At 39.3% G+C, this 12,231-nt stretch overlaps 1 protein-coding gene across 1 annotated transcript in view; it reads left to right on the top strand.

Annotated features, from left to right (window-relative positions):
- Plekhg1 (pleckstrin homology and RhoGEF domain containing G1) overlaps positions 1-12,231 on the top strand; it is a 210,956-nt gene that overhangs the window by 156,814 nt on the left and 41,911 nt on the right. Inside the window, exon 5 of the mRNA XM_071612913.1 lies at positions 9,388-9,457. Within this exon, the coding sequence (XP_071469014.1) occupies positions 9,388-9,457 (70 nt within the window). The remainder of the gene's footprint in view (positions 1-9,387; positions 9,458-12,231) is intronic.

Genomic DNA, 12,231 nt, shown 5'->3' with positions numbered 1-12,231 from the left:
CGAGGCATCAATGCAGTGACACCACCACAAGGGGTCATGCCCATGCCTGTCCCTGTGTGGCTCACACCTGTGTGTTCCCTGGACATGCATAACCTCATTGCATCTTCCAACACTCTGGTGCAGATACGATGAAGCCTTATACATTCTTTTTTTAAAATTTTTTTTAATAGTTGTAGATGGACAGCACACCTTTATTTTATTTATTTATTTTTAATGTGGTGCTGAAGATTGAACCCAGTGCCTCCCTAGTGCTAGGCAAGCGCTCTGCCTCTGAGCTCCAGCCCCAGCCCCAGCCCCAGCCCCAGCCCCAGCCCCAGCCCCTAATACATTGTTTATAGATGAGGAATGAATTGTTAATGGTCAGGAAGTCCTCTGTCCAAGGACATAGAGCTAGAAATCTAGTCTTGTCCATCTGAATACTTATTTTTACCAGACTTCAGTACCTTTCACTGCTTTGGATGACTGAGAAGACCTTGACATTCCTGAATTGCTTTCAAAAAATATTTAACTCTGACATTTGAATCTTCTGTACTGTTTCGACCCCATTTGTTTTTATTTCCTTTCTCTTAAACCCACAATTGTCTTTTTTGCTATTCTATTTGATTAAGTAAGAGTATTGATGTATCTTTTTATGTCAGTGCTGCTTATGAATCTTTTATTATATACTGTAGATCAATTGATTTCAAAGAAAACTATCTGGCAAATTAATGTTGGGGCTTGAAATAAAAACCTTTAAAGTTTCTATTCTTAGTTCAGATCCAGGGTTTTCAACATAATAATATTGCATTTCCAAAATTAAAGAGAAAATTAAACAAAAAAATTGTTTTACATTGGCCTGAAAAAAATGCAGCTGAGTAGATTTCTTCCTTCAGGAAATACAGGGAGAGTATCCCTAATCTGACAATCCAAAATTGAAATGCTCCAAAATCTGGAATCTTTTGAGCATTAACATGGTGTCACAAGTAGAAAATTTCACATCTGACTTCATATGATATGTCACAGTCAAAACACAAGCACATCTTTCAGTAGATGAATAGATAAAGAATATGTAGTACATAGACACAATGGAATATTACTCAGCCATAAAGAAAAATGAAATTATGGCATTTGCCAGTAAATGGATGGAATCAGAGACTATCATGCTAAGTGAAATAAGCCAGTCCCCAAAAAACAAAAATCAAATGTTTTCTCTGATATTTAGATGCTAATACACAATAAGGTAGGGGGAGGGAAGAATAGAAGTTAATTTGATTAGACAAAGGGGAATGAAGGAAGGAGGGAGGGAGGGGAATAGGATGACAGTAGAATGAATCAGACATAACTTTCCTATGTTTAATATGAATACACGACTAGTGAAGCTACACATCATGCACAACCACAAGAATGGAAAGTTATACTCCATGTATGTATGATATATCAAATACATTCTACTGTCATGTATAATCAAAAAGAACATATAAAAATTAAAAGGATAAAAATAAGACACAAGCACATTAAAAATACTGTCAAATTACCCTCAAGTTGTATATAAGGTATGCATATAACAAATGAGGATGTGTTTAGTCTTGGGTCCCATCTCCACAATATGTCATTTTGAGAAGGAAATATTCCCAATTCTGAAAAAGTATGAAATCTAAAACACTTCTGGTCCCGAGCATACAAGATAAGGGATACGTGACCTGTAGTTCCAAAATGCAGGAAAGCATCAGCGTATGATACACACCCATGAACCACCCACCTCTATCTGAGCCTTTCTTGTTCCATATTAGCTTTAGATGTTTTTTAAAGCATAAAGACATTAGAGATAATACTGAAGCCAATTAGATACTCTCCCCCAGCGGCACGTGGCTTTGGAGAATGGCTGACACTGGTTGGTAAACCAGTTCTCCAGCACGGAGACAGGAGGAGGGAGGTCTGGAATTTATAGTGCTCATGAATTTCTGTGGTATTTTACTAACAGCTTTATTAAGAAATGTAACTCTCACACAATCCACTGGTTTAAAATGTACATAGTGTTTCACGGTGACTTCAAAGAGTTAATTTTAGAACATTTTTGTCACCCCCAAAAGAAACTCTACACCCTTTTGCAGTCATTCCCACTTCCTTCACCCCCAGGCCCTAGCAACCACATCTGCTTTCTGTCTCTAGTTTGCCTATTCTGGGCTTTTCATATAGACAGAATCAAAGACTCTATGGCCTTTTGTGACTGGCTTCTTTCATTAAGCATAACATCTTTGAGGTCTATGCCAATTGCAGCATACATCAGCACTTCATTCCTTTTTGTTTCTAAATAATATTCCATTGTATAGATATACCACAACTTATTTACCCGTTACCAAGTTGCTGGACATTTGGGTGATTTATAATTGCAGTTCATTTAACTACTGTGTAGTACTCCATGGGGGCTCTATCCCTTTGTGTTGTGCCAATTGCAGTAAATAGGAGCATCTTTCTTATTGGCCCCTTAGGTTTCTTTTGTGGTTTCCTGGATCACATCCATTGTCCAATTTCCTGTTGGGATGTTTCTTTTTCTTGTTGTTGTAAAGAAGTCCTTGATGAATTCTAGCTAGTGATCTTCATATATCATGTTCCAAATAAATCCTAGAATGAGACATGTCTTTTAACTCTAATTATGGTTTCTTTGAGAATGAGTTATTAAAATCATAAGTTTGACAACACAAAATATAATTTTAAAAAGTTTTTTTTAGTTGTAGTTGGCACAATACCTTTACTTATTTATTTATTTTTATGTGGTGCTGAGGATCCAACCCAGTGCTAGGTGAGTGCTCTACCTCTAAGCCACAATCCCAGCCCCCAAAATATACTTTTGATAAAAGCATAAAGATTTTATGTTGTGTTTTACAATTATCTCCTAATCTCAGGTAACAAATATGCTCTATTTTTTTTCTAATTTTATCTTCAAAAACTCCTAAAATTTTGCTTTTCACATTGTCTTTAATCTGCCTAAAATTGATGGCAAGTTGCTAAGTGGTAGAAGGTCTAAAACTCTTATTTCAAAAATTAAAATGTCTGGCTTCTCCATACTGACTTGTAGTTCTGTGTTCCTCATAGGCCAGGTTTATTTCTATATGTGGTATGTGTCTGCTTCTGGGCTCTATATCCTCTCTGTCTGTTTCCACTCACCTCCCTGAAGCTCACCTGCTCTTCTTCAACCCTAGTTTAGCTTTTGTGGACTCTGCCCTGTCAAATGATTTTTATTTATTAGTTTGTCAAGTTTCATGAAGCACTCAGTGGGATTTTTTATTGGAATTGCATTAAATTTATATTTATAGGTTAACTTTGTCGAAATTGACATGTTGTAAAGATGAAAAACTTGCAGTGATGAGTCACCTCATTCATAGATCTATATTTCTTCAATCAACCTTTTAAAATGTCCTTTAATGTTTTAAAATTTCTACATCACATGCATACACATTAACTTTGAAAAATTCATTCCTAGATACCTTATAGCTTTTGATGTTATTTTGACTAGAACAATTTTGTTTTCCTTTTTAAACTAACTGTTGTTTTCATTTACTTTTGATTTTTATAAGTAAATACTGCTTCACACTACCTTTTTAAACTTTCCCATTGATTCTTAGATTCCCATGTAGACAGTGATGTCAGAAAATGAGGATAATTTTTGTCACCCTTTCCAGTTCTACTACCATTTATGAGTTTTTCTTGTCCTATTGCTAAAGCAAGTCTTCTCATACAGTGTTGGGATGTGAGAGCATTATTACCTTCTTTTTGATATTTGCAGGAATACATTGCCATTAAGTATAATGTTTGCTGTGGAATTTGGATAAGCACTTGTCCTAGTAGGATTTTATTACAAATCTTGTGAATATTGAATTTTATTGAATGGATAGTATGCCTTTAATGAAATTAACTTGATTTTATTCTGTGTTTTCATAATGTGGTGAATTATATTAGCATTCTGATTTGAATCATTCAAAACATGACCAGAGGGCTGGGGAAGTGGCTCAAGTGGTAGTACGCCCACCTGGCATGCACGAGGCACTGGGTTCGATCCTCAACACCACATAAAAATAAAAAAGATATTATGTCCACCTAAAGCTAAAAAATAAATATTTTTTTTAAAAAACATGACCAGAATAAAACCTGCCTGGTCATGATGTCTTATTTATCTATGCACTGGTGAATTTGCTATCTTTGTATCTTTTTAGAGGAATTTTCATGCATGTTTATAAATGACAGTACTATACAGTTTCTTTTACTATCTTTGTTCAGTTTTGATATATGACAAATGGTTATTTCATAAAATCTTCCATCACAAAATGTTTTGGAATATAATTGAGACTTTGTTATTTTTCCTTTTTGGTAGCCAAATGTCTTCTTTCTCCACACTAAATTAGAAATTTAAGCCTCTGCTTTGCTGCCTGGAATAAATGGTCAGAAAAATGAGATAGACAAAGGTACCACTTTCCCCATTTGGACCAGCCCCTTAAAGTCCCCAAACTTTTTGGGGCAGGGGATACCAGGGATTGAACTCGGGGGCACTCACCCACTGAGCCACATTTCAGCCCTATTTTGTATTCCATTTAGAGAAAGGGTGTCACTGAGTTACTTAGCACCTCACTTTTGCTGAGGCTGACTTTAACTCGAGATCCTCCTGTGTCAGCCTCCTGAGCTGCTGGGATTACAAGAGCGTGCGCCACCACGCCCAAATCCAACCATGTTTCTTCAGTGATTTTCTCTTTCACCTTCCATGACCTCCCACCCTCTTCTACCCCCGCCCGGCCTCAGTTGCTCTCTGTCATGCTGCCCTCTTTATTTCCTTCCTGTCATATGATACCATGTGACAGTATGCTGTTTATTGTCATCTGTGATCAGAACATAAGTACATGTTTCTTGCATGGGGCCTTTGTCCGTCGTCTTTACCCCATAATCTCAGCCTTCTATCCACGCCTAGAGGGGGAGCCTTCGGTATTGCTAGTTGAATGGCAAGCTGACAGGCAGGTAGGACAGCTTTATTGGGACAGTGGCCCCGGTGTAAAAGCATGAGGGAAACCCATGGCCTTTTCCTCACCATTTCCATTCTTATCGTTTTCATCCTATTCTAGAAAAGGGCTGTAAAGGACAGCTGGCCAGGTAATACCAACAAGGCCTCTCAGGTGGGCAGGACCATGTTGAAGACTGGCCCTCAGCCTCCTTGAGTCAATCAGGGAAGAACTGCTTCAGTAGATGTGTTTGTAGTAGAGTGCAGGACGGGACTCAGCCCCTTGCTCGCCACAGCTGAGCCATTAATTAGGAGCTGTGTGACCTAAGATGAATGGCCATTTCTTTATGGGCCGTAGTTTCCCTCCTGGCTCTGTGGATCTTGGGGCAGAGAATGCCAGTCATTTGCTTACAGGTGAGGTTCCACCTGGAGCCTGGTGAAGAGTTCCTCCCCCCAGCACTCTACTCAGGGGGTGGAATTAATACATGGAGGGAGCATGATGAGCCTAACAGAGAGAACACCAGGAATTAAATATGCCAAGGAGTGTTTCTATTAAGCTCCAAAAAGGAGCGTGATGGAGTCTGCTCGAAATTCCTCTCTGCTTAGAAAGAGGAAATTTCTATTGAGAGATCCAGACATAAATCCGCCACCCGCAGCACCCCATCCTCCAGTCAGGGAGGACACGGTGACTCCAAAAACGGTATCTTTGGCCGTCCTTTGTCTTCCACCTTCTCTCTTACCTTGTCCAGTATTCAGAGCTCAACTATCTTTAGTTTAACCAACCCATCCTTCTATAAAAAGATAATTGATATAAGCATCAGAAGTAAATTTTTTCACATTAAAACTTATCTTTGCCAGGCACAATGGTGCACACCTGTAATCCCAGCAGCTTGGGAGGCTGAGACAGGAGGGTGACAAGTTCAAAGCCAGCCTCAGCAAAAGTGAGGCGCTAAGCAACTCAGGAGACCCTGTCTATAAATAAAATACAAAATAGAGCTGGGATGTGGCTCAGTGGTTAAGTGCCTCTGAGTTCAAGCCCCAGTACCAAAAAAAAAAAAAATTAACCAAGGAGATATTTTTTATAAGACTATTGGGAAGAATGTTCAAATTGGGACTGTCCTAAAAGATCCTTTCAAAGTGTAAAATTCAGCAGTAGATTTCAAAGTAATGGCACAGCCTATTGGTAAGGCTTCAAACTCCAGAAAACCTTTAACAAACCCCACTTACTGAGTCTGAGTAGAATATCAAAGAAGAATATCCATCCTGATCTGAAAAGTCCATTAAAATAGTCCTCCCTTTTCTAACAACATGTCCATGTGAGACTAGGTTTTTTTCTACAGACCACCCCCGCCCCACCACAACAGCTTGCAATAGGTTGAATGGAGAAGAGGGCAAATTCAATAAAAGGGAGAGGAAATAAAGTTAAAATCTCCTCCAGAAAAACAGAACAGTAAATAAGAAGATGGTTTAAAGAAGAGGATGAATAAGAAAAATTTGAGACTTAGATCCTGAGATCCCAAATGTGAATAACATGACCTTCCACAATGTGGGGGTGGAAGCATCTAAGACAGGAGCCAGGAACACAGGCTTTTAAGCTTTTTGGTCCTAGGATCTGTTACATGTTTAAAAATGATTAAAGACACCCCAAAAGCTGCTTTTGTTTGTTTTTTAATATTTTGTTTACCATGTTAGAAACTAAAACTGAGAAATTGTTAAAGTATCAGTTTCTGTAATAATATATTAAACCCACATGTTTAAGGAAAGTGATTTTACGACTTTTTTTTTTTTCACAATGTTGATGTGTTTTGGAATTGTTTTACATTTTCACAAATCACCTTACTCTGACCTAAGAGGACACAGAATTCTCATATCCACGCCTACTTTCAGTCTGTCCTAATATAGAACATCAAATAGCCTCTGGAAGAAGCCACTGTACTCTTTTGATAGAGGGAAAGTAAAAACCCAATAGCATCTCAGCATTTTTATGAAATAGTATCCTGTGTTCTTCCTGAGGCAGGGTCCCTGGACCACACTTTGAGATCAAGATCTGCTCCCACATGCTTGAATTGACCCAGTATGTGAACAGGACCCACCCTAAAGCCCACCAACTCAAAGCTTTGTTAGAGTCTGTAAACAAGTCAAAATAACACCTGGCATTTTGCCAGGGGAATGTTAGAGTTGGTAAAGAAGTCTGGATGGTGCCTGGCAAAATGCCAGAGGGAGTGGTTTGAGAAGTAACAAAAGCGAGCCATTAAGTGTGGAGATTCCTGATTGGTTGACTGATGTATCTAGTTTATGCTAATTAGATAAGCTGTGTGGAATGTATAAATACTGCTCCTGTCCTACAATAAACGGCTTCCACTCCTGCTGTATCAACGTACACAAGTTGTTCATCACCCCCCGGTTATTTTGCTGCAGCCGGGCTGCGGCAAAGCTTCAGAATAACATTAACAAAGACATAATTCTAAAAGCTTCCAGAACTGAAAAAACAAAAAACAGGTCATATGGAATCTTGATGGGGCATCAGAATGATAGTGGACTCTCAGTAGCACTGTTGGAATTTACAAGGCAACAGACAGCCCTTTGAATGCTCAGAGAAAATGACTTCCAACCAATAATTCTTTTTTTTTTTTCTTTTTTTTACCAGGGATTGAACCCAGGGATGTGTAACCCCTGAGCCACATCCCCAGCCCTTTTTACATTTTATTTAGAGGCAAGATCTAAATAAATCTTATTTAGATAAGGGTTGCTTAGGGCCTCACTAAATTGCTAAGGCTGGCTTTGAACTCTCCATCCTCCTGTCTCAGCTTGAGCCACTGGGATTACATGTGTGTACCACCATGCCCAACTCCAACCAAAAATTCTGTATCCACTGACATCATGCAGCAGTGTGAAGAGAAGAACATGTTGAAACTGGAACAGTCCCAGAAAATTGTCCTCCTTTTACCTTTCTCAGAAAGCTGCTGGCTATTGTCACCTCTCAAAGGCAGGGATACATAGGAACTGGCCCCTAAGAAGCAAGGATCCAGCATAGGAGATAGGCCGCAGACATCGTCAGGAGGCTGTTGGTGAGCATGTCCAGCAGCTGGAAGAAGAGCATGTGCAGGACAGGGCAGGCTGTGGGCTCCAGGAGGGAGACCACAGGAAAGACGCCTAACCGGTGGGCTGTCGGATGTTCTGTCCCAGTGGGTGAGATTTATACTGCTGGCCCACTGATGAAAATCATTGGTGCGTACTTTGAAAACAAAGCAAAAGCAAAAAAGAGAGAGAGAGAATTTTAACTCCAGGGAAAACATGGTTCTACAAGAAGGAAAAGAGATCCTGGTGTCTGCCTAGAGATTAAACTGGGAAAACTCTTTCCATAGTCTTAAAGATACAAATTCAGACATTTAATCTCATGAAGCTACAAAAGAGAACTGATGGAGATGATGGCAGGAGGAGAAGTTTGGGGAAAATAATATAAGCAAGAAATAGCTGCAACTGAAAAATAATGGAAATCCACTCTTAATATCCATAGAAATAGGGGCGTGCCTAGCAGGAGCAGCTGAAGGGTTGAAAATGTTCTCTGCAGTGGCCCATCAAGAATGAGAAGCACAAAGCAACAAAGTGTTTCTATCCTAATTCCTATAGAACTCTTTAAAATTTATTAAAATTTAATGTACTATATATGACATTAGCAAAGACATAATGTAATACATAGTATCTTAAAACAATTATTCAGCATATTAAATCATATATTAATACAATTTAAATGGAGTGTAATTTGGAAGTATGATAATATTTATGCTGAGAATGACCTTTGACCCAGCAATTCCCCTTACAGAATTTTATCAGACATTGGGAGATTAATTAAATGAATTATGGCATAGCCACAAAATGAAAGACTGAGCAGTTACTTAAACTAATGACACTGTCACTAAAAATTAATATAAATTTATATTTGAGGAGAGCGATTTTCTCCCCTGGCATGTCTCAGTTGTTAGTGTGATTTGTCACTGAATGTCTGACTTCCAGGACATTGGAAGCTCTAGAGATCAGGCACCATATGTCATTATGCTCACTGGTGTGTTCTGAGGGCCTGGCCCTACACGGGGTACCCAGGCAGTCATTTGATGAATGAGTGAGTGTTTGTGAGCATTTGTGCAGCCAAAGACAAAAGTCTAGAAAACTGAAATTTCAGGCAGGACTTATCTCTGGTGGGAGTTTCCCAAACTGTGTTTAAATCCTTGCTCTGCTATGCCTTTGGACAAGCCCCTTGTCTAATTCTTTCATACAAATGGCAGAAGGCCTTCAGTTATCCAGTTCTATGATTCCTTGTAAATGCATTAGAAATGTTTAAAATTTTAAGTTTGTAAAATGCCCTCAACCAGAAGACTCCATCTAATACTTCCTGGGTCTTTGTTTGTTTGTTTGTTTGTTTAAAGTGAACTTCTGCAAGATTTGGAAAACTGTGAAAATGATCCTGTGGCCATCGCGGAATGTTTTGTGTCCAAGGTAAGCAGGTCTCATTTCTCTGGGCCCGCCAAGGCCAATAGTATGGATTGTTTCCATTTTAGAGTTAGAATGGCTGGTTTGTTCTATATGGGATGCAGTTGGACACTCTTCCCCCCCCCCCCATTTGTTTCAGTAGGAAAGGAAAAAAAAAAAACACTACTACTGGGAAGAGGAAGAGGCTGACTTAGTAGTTGTCCTGGAACTTGCGTTGTAACTGGAGAATGTTACTCTTTCCCAGGAAAGACTTGAAGCTTGGAGGACGAGAGTCTAGAGTAGAAAAATGTTAGAAAAATAAATATGTATAACATACCACTAAATCTGTTATAAAAATACATTAGAATCTAAATGTTTTCTATGAAATAAGTGTGGTACTAGCCTGGTCTCTATAATTATCTTTTTTTAAAATATTTTTTAATTGTCAATGAACTTTATTTTATTTATTTATATGCAGTACTGAGAATCGAACCCAGTACCTTGCACATGCTTGGCAAGAGCTATACCACTGAGCCACAACCCCAGCCCTTATAATTATCTTTTATGGGATAAAAAGCAGCAGAGTGATTTCCTACACCTTAAAATGCAGTCATTTTCCTATATTTTTCTTAAGCGGTGTTAATGCTTAGGAAAACACTGGGAGCAGATTTGACTTAAAGCTTACCCAGCAGTGAGCTCAGGCTCTGAACTTGGAAGGAGAGCGTGCTCTGAGACATGCCCAGCAGCCCTTGACTGTGTTTCTTTCTCAACATGCTACCTGGTAGAGATAGAAACCTGTCTTGTTTAAGTTTCTCTTAAAAATTCAACAGCTTTTGTTTGGAAAACCTCTGGCAGAAACTGTGTTTCAGCAGAAGTTTGTGTGGTTTCTACAGTTGTGTAAAGGTTTGAAATGTACAAAGGTTTAAGCAAAGTTCATGAAGGTGCTTGGAGACCAGCGGTGAATTAGCACCTCATTGGGAGCCTCAAGTCCAATGTGAACTTGGGATGTTGTCCCAGCCTGACCTGGCTCCAGACTTGTTCCACAAGGTCATTTCTGTTGACTGTAGATCCTTCCAGATGGCTTTGAATTCAAACATAACACCCTGTTGAAGTTCTGTAAAGACCATTGATGATCTTATGTGTAAATTCTCCTGCCTTTCATGTACCTGTGTGTGTTCATGTGTAACATGTTGTACACACATGCTTAAACACATAGATACTCTTCAAAGTTTTCAGGGTCATAATTGATTCTCCAAAAGGTAGGAATTTAAAAAAGAGGAAAAAAAATGGAAAGGAGAGAAATGGTAACAAGATAGTCTGAATATATCAAAGGAGATATGTTAAAATAACCACAGCATATAAACAACATAGAAGCTCTCTCGGAAACATTTGGCTTTTACTGGTAACTGTAATCACAAACTGATTAAAGATGTTCCAGCATATGCTTAGCTCTGGCTTAATTATTCACATAAAAGTTTGTTTATGTGCCTCCTTGCCAACTCCCAAATCTTATTTTTCATTGTAACATTGCCAAGTTCAATTAGAAGACTGACTTCAGCTCTCCACACTTGCACGTGGAAGCAGGGAATCGTGAAGTTCTGGCATAACCTGCTTTTCACTCAACACTCTGAAATTTAGAAAATGTTACGTTCTCTGAAACCCACCAGCTGCTCCTCTCTGGGAGGAATGGAAAATTGTTTTAATTGAGAGGTCATTAACGACAGAGGTAAAGCTGGCGGTTGACTTCTGCTTTTATCTGGATCACTGGGGATTACACGGAGATTCATCTTTGACCTGGCTTACCTTTGTGGTATGCATAAGTTAAGGAAATTCTGACCAACCCAAGGAGAATACAGTGGCTTTTTTCCTACTGCTCCTACAAGAATAAGGAGCGGGCAGTTCTCTTGAGGGATAGAAATAAAAGTTCCCTATCGGCCACCCATTCCTGCTCCCATGAATACTGGTCTGCTCTTAGGGATCTAGAAACACCTGGAAGGGCTCCTGCCTTCACCTCCGCCCCGGTGCCCATCCCTCATCTTGACTCTCAGCAGAGCTGGCCCTGGGCAACATAGAAAGGGACAGTACGTCTTGAAAGCCCACCTTACCCTTAGCCACTTCTTCTCCCTTGGTGCCTTTCTCCTTTCAGAGCCAAGGTAAACAAGCACACAGGTATACACATACACGTGAACATGTGTGTGCACACGTACACACACCCTGCCCCTGTATTATCCTCAAGAAGGTGCTGATACTCGATATCTGTACCATTAGAGTGTTACCTTCCTGGGTACTGTCTGCATACCAAGCCTTCTCATAGGGTCCAGGAAAACTTCCCAGAATCTGAGAGTGTGAGGGAGGGGGGAAACTGCAGCAGCAGAAGCCCTAAAATCACACTCTGGTTACCTGTCCAGTCACCCTTTGCCCTGTTTGCTCAGTTGGACAGCCCTATCAGATGCTTTGGCTCTTTGTACACTGTCTCATTTCAGATAATCTCAATTTGAAAGAATTGAATTACTAGAAGTCAATATCTATTTTTTTCTAATTTGTGTAATATATACAACTACATACATTTAAAAAAGGATTGGGGTGGCATACATGGTAAACTATGGCATTTAAGTATTAACAGACCCAGGAGCTACTGCATTTTGTGTAAAACCATTATTGACAAGGCCCACAGAGCTTTATAAATCTAAGATCAAACTTGTATTTGATTCTCCAATAAGGCTACATTGTTGATGTCAATCAGAACTCGCTGATACATGATAGGAATACAGCCACAGTATCACAAAACACCATTGCGCAGA

This window comes from Marmota flaviventris, chromosome 6, assembly GCF_047511675.1.
Source record: "Marmota flaviventris isolate mMarFla1 chromosome 6, mMarFla1.hap1, whole genome shotgun sequence".
Classification (NCBI taxonomy): Eukaryota; Metazoa; Chordata; class Mammalia; order Rodentia; family Sciuridae; genus Marmota; species Marmota flaviventris.
Note: the sequence above shows the minus strand (reverse complement) of the source record. Positions and strands in the feature narration are given on the sequence as shown.